At 39.8% G+C, this 4529-nt stretch overlaps 1 protein-coding gene across 1 annotated transcript; it reads right to left on the bottom strand.

Annotated features, from left to right (window-relative positions):
- Window positions 1–2029: 2029 nt before the first annotated feature.
- LOC129456321 (piggyBac transposable element-derived protein 2-like) lies at window positions 2030–4203 on the bottom strand. Its single transcript, XM_055222508.1, has 2 exons — window positions 3954–4203; window positions 2030–3587 (listed from the first exon to the last, which is right to left on the bottom strand). The coding sequence occupies exon 2, from the start codon at window positions 3329–3331 to the stop codon at window positions 2540–2542; it is 792 nt and encodes a 263-aa protein (XP_055078483.1). The 5' UTR covers window positions 3332–3587; window positions 3954–4203; the 3' UTR covers window positions 2030–2539.
- Between the last annotated feature and the right edge of the window lie 326 nt (window positions 4204–4529).

Genomic DNA, 4529 nt, shown 5'->3' with positions numbered 1-4529 from the left:
TTTTCAGGTCTCTCCAGAGATACTCAACTGGGTTTAAGTCAGGGCCCTGGGCCATTCAAGGACAGTCATGGAGTTGTCCTGAAGCCACTCCTTCTTTATTTTAGCTGTGTGCTTAGGGTCATTGTCTTGTTGGAAGGTGAACCTTGGGCCCAGTCTGAGGTCTTGAGCACTCTGGAGAAGGTTTTCATCCAGGATATCCCTGTGCTTTGCCACATTCATCTTTCTTTCAATTGCAACCAGTCGTCCTGTCCCTGCAGCTGAAAATCACCCCCACAGCATGATACTGTCACCATGCTTCACTGTTGGGACTGTATTGGACAGGTGATGAGCAGTGCCTGGTTTTCTTCACTCATACCGCTTAGCCAAAAAGTTCTATCTTGGTCTCATCAGACCAGAGAATCTTATTGTTCACCATCTTGGAGTTCTTCAGGTGTTTTTTAACAAACTCCATGCAGACATTCATGTGTCTTGCACTGAGGAGAGGCTTCTGTTGGGCCACTCTGCCATAAAGCCTCAACAGTGATGGTTGACTATCTAGAACTTTCTCCCATCTCCTGACTGCATCTCTGGAGCTCAGACACAGTGATCTTTTGATTCTTCTTTATCTCTTTCACCAAGGCTCTTCTCCCCCGATTGCTCAGTTTGGCTGGACGGCCAGCTCTTGGAAGGGTTCTGGTCGTCCCAACCATCTTCCATTTAAGGATTATGGAGGCCACTGTGCTCTTAGGAACCTTTAGTGCAGCAGAATTTTTTTTGTAACTTTGGACAGATCTGAGCCTTGCCACAATTCTGTCTCTGAGCTCTTCAGGCAGTTCCTTTGACCTCATGATTCTCATTTGCTCTGACCTGCACCGTGAGCTGTAAGGTCTTATATATCAGAATCAGAATCAGAATCACTTTTATTGATCCCCGAAGGGAAATTCTCTTAGTTAACAGATGCCACAACCACAGGATAGAATTAAGAATAAAAATAAAAGTCATTTAAATAAGAATAAAATTTGTGCATATAGACAAATGTGTGGCCTTCATAATCAAGTCCAATCAGTTTAATCAAACACAGCTGGACTCCAGTGAAAGTGTAGAACCAACTCAAGGATGATCAGAAGAAATGGACAGCACCCGAGTAAAAAATTTCAACAATTTCATGTTTCTCTGTCAATATGGGGTACTGTGTGTATTTAGCCCATGTGGTCTTTATGTTTGTTTTATTTCACCAAAATCTTGTTTTGTTTACTATTGAAATTGTACTTTAAGTTTATTGAGCTGTTTTGTCGGAGGCTTTTATTTTGGCGGTGCCTGCATTTCCCGCGGGGCCGCGCTCCCCTCAGTTGCTGCAGGGAGAGCAGAGGGAGGTAAGGAGTGGATTTGTTCCCGTGTCTACAGTTAAAATAGTTCATAGAAAGTTCGTGACAGTACCGTTTGTGCTTTGTTCCTGATTTGTAAGGCCTTCACCATTATTCCTGTTGTAAAGATATGTGTGAACAGTGTTTTATATGTAAATACAGCACTTAGGAAAAGTACGGCTAGCGAGTGAATTTGGGTTAGCACGTGCGATCTCACACGTGTCTGATACTTTGTCTTTCTGTAGACGTGCGGGATTGGCAGACCTGGACTGTGCTGTATTTTGATTTTTATTTGTTTCACACCGGTATGTGAATGTTATTTTTGTATGTCAACTTATAATGTAATTTAATTGTTATAAGCTTCAATTTGTAATCAGTTAATTATAAAAAAAAAAAAAAAAAACGTCAGTTGCTGCGAGGAGAGCAGAGGGGAGACGTGCGGGATTGGCAGACTTGGACTGTGCTGTATTTTGATTTTTATTTGTTTCACACAGATAATAAATCCTCCCCTGAATGGCCGACCCCTGTGTGTGGCTCAGTTTGTCTGTACAACACAACGCAGAAGGTGTTAGCCGGACAGCCTAAACCACCCGGCTACATCTACATTAACCCTTTAATGTTCACTCCAAGAAAAAAACAATGGAAAAATTATTTTTTTGCACTTTTTAAGTTATTGGGTCACTAATAACAAAAATAAATTTAAAAAATATATAAAGACCCCCCAGTTTAAAAAATATATGCCTCTACCAAATGGCCGAGATGTTGTTTGATGGTAAAAGTATCTATTACATATCTATAAATGTATATTATCAATTAAATTATTATTTAATAACTATAAATACAAAAAAGAAAGTAGAAAATGTAAAAATACCAGAAAACAATTCATGTCAAGTAAATTTTATTCCAACAAACAAACTTCACTCCCATTTTCTGCACAAAATTCCAACACTTATTTGACAATTGTATTTCAAAAACATATGTGGCATCTATGTATTTCCCCTCTCTTAAAATAATAAAAAGGACACCTGAGGACCTATCCAACTTCTCAGTTGTGCTGTGTAAAATCTTCAAAGAACTTCTTTTCTTGCATTGAACAAATTCAAAAACTATACAAATCTCTCAAAGTAATGGTAACCATTGGTAACCCTCGGCACATTATTTTTGATGATACGCTACAAAGCATTCCCTCTCTCCGATCAAGCACAGGACACACCCTTTGGGCAGAGGCTGCACCATCCCAGGTTGTCAGTGTGAAGTGGCCAATGTCCATAGTTGTCGTAGCGTACGTCTGGTTGTGGCCGTGGGGGTCTTGGGGGGAGGCGCTTCTTCTCACAGGACATTTGTGGTGAACTAGCAGATGATGGCTGACCAACTCTAGGTGCTGGCTTGTTGGCTTGTTTCAAATTGTGGGCCACAGCCAGGCGAAACCTTTTGAGAGGCATTGTTTTTTCCTTCAGTAGGTCACAGTCTCTCTTGTAGACAAGCCAAGAATTGGAAATGCACAGGTCAAGGGCGTATCCAAACAGGGGGAAGTACCAGCGTCGTGATTTAGCTGGGGTCTTGTACAGATGAACCAGCATGTCGGAAAGATCAATGCCACCCATATGCTGATTATAGGCAGCAATGAGTGATGGGCATTGGACAGCAGTATTCGCTTTTGCATCTTCGCTCCACTGTTGGACACTTGTTAGAGGCTTGATCCCAGAGGCATTGCTGAGGAGAGTGACACATTTGTTATCGTACCATTTGACTGCAAGTACACCTTCAGTGGACTTGTAATGAAGAGCCCCACATCCTCTCTTCATCAGCTCTTCATCTTCTATCAGGTTAAAACGTGATGCAGGGTGCCAGTAATCTGAATCAGGAACCTGGAATTCATCAATATTTACATGCTCCCAGATTCTTCTGGATTCTTTTTCTTCCTTTTCTGCCATTTTTTTCTTCTTTGTGCATGGGGGTGACACAGGGGCCTCATCCAGCTCTTCCATTACTTTTTTTTAAGGTCTTTTCCCCTTTTTTCTTCTTCTTAGCAGATGTGCTTATAGAGGGCATCTCCTCTTCATCCATAAATTCAGTGGAAAGGTCTCCGATCACCTCTACTTGTTTGGGCAGATAATCGGGATCCCCTATTATGCCATCATGATCATTCAGATCAACCTCAGAATCTTGAGGATCTTCCGGTACAAGTGCCAGAAAAGACCGTGGCCTTGAACCATAAAATGATTTAGCATCCATCTTTTGTTTCTAAAATGGAAGGTAAAAAAGAAATCATGCACCGTTATAGGTAAATATTAGCACATATTAAATAATTTCAGTATAATAACACTATAATTGTAACATATTGACAACAATGCATGAACAGAAGTGTTTTTATTCCATCGAAAATAGTAAAATTTTATTAATTTAGCAAAAATTCACCAAACTGCTACCATATGGTTGAGATGTCACCCCATGCCAAGTTTTACCATAGAGTGACATCTCAACTGTTTGGTCAAGCATGTTTTTAAAAAATTATTTGACCCTTATAAAATGTTTTTCTGTTGCATCACGTGACATAATTCTGTTAAGTAACGTGTTAGATAATGTAATATGTTGAAAAAAACAATTTACCTTTAAAAATGCAGCCAGAAGTTGCTCACATGTAACATGGGATTTTTCTGTTTTTCACTTGCTGGAGTCAGGATGAGTGAAAAGTCCTACTGTCAAAAAATAGAGTGCCCTCTAATGGATTTTTTATGCATAGCATACCTCAATCAAGTGGAAGAGATGACCCAATCAGGTTGAGTTCAGTTCAACACATTTCCCAATAAGATATAGTGACTCAAAATGTGATCTACCAAATGGTCGAGCAGAACATTAAAGGGTTAACAAGTAAAAAAAAATGAACTTAAATGATTTTAGCCAATGGCTGCAATATAACAAAGAGTGAAACATTTAAGGGGGTCTGAATACTTTACGTACTCTGTAAAGCATGCATTCCAAAATTTTGAAAAATCTCTTCAAACTCTGACCTAAACCTTTATTGGAGACCTTCATTAACTCTGGTCTCTGGTCCTAAATTATTGAGGACTAAATGACAGATATGGGACTGCCCCTGCCCCACAGAGAGAGTGCCATTTAAGTTTAATGCTCCACCAGCTCTAATTTACTCTGTCATAACTTATTTTATTCATTTAGAATTCATGT

This window comes from Periophthalmus magnuspinnatus, chromosome 6, assembly GCF_009829125.3.
Source record: "Periophthalmus magnuspinnatus isolate fPerMag1 chromosome 6, fPerMag1.2.pri, whole genome shotgun sequence".
NCBI classification, from domain to species: domain Eukaryota; kingdom Metazoa; phylum Chordata; class Actinopteri; order Gobiiformes; family Gobiidae; genus Periophthalmus; species Periophthalmus magnuspinnatus.
Note: the sequence above shows the minus strand (reverse complement) of the source record. Positions and strands in the feature narration are given on the sequence as shown.

Bases quoted from the DNA above. Each gene is read 5' to 3' on its own strand.
- LOC129456321 (XM_055222508.1), bottom strand. From the start codon at position 3,331: ATGGAAGAGCTGGATGAGGCCCCTGTGTCACCCCCATGCACAAAGAAG.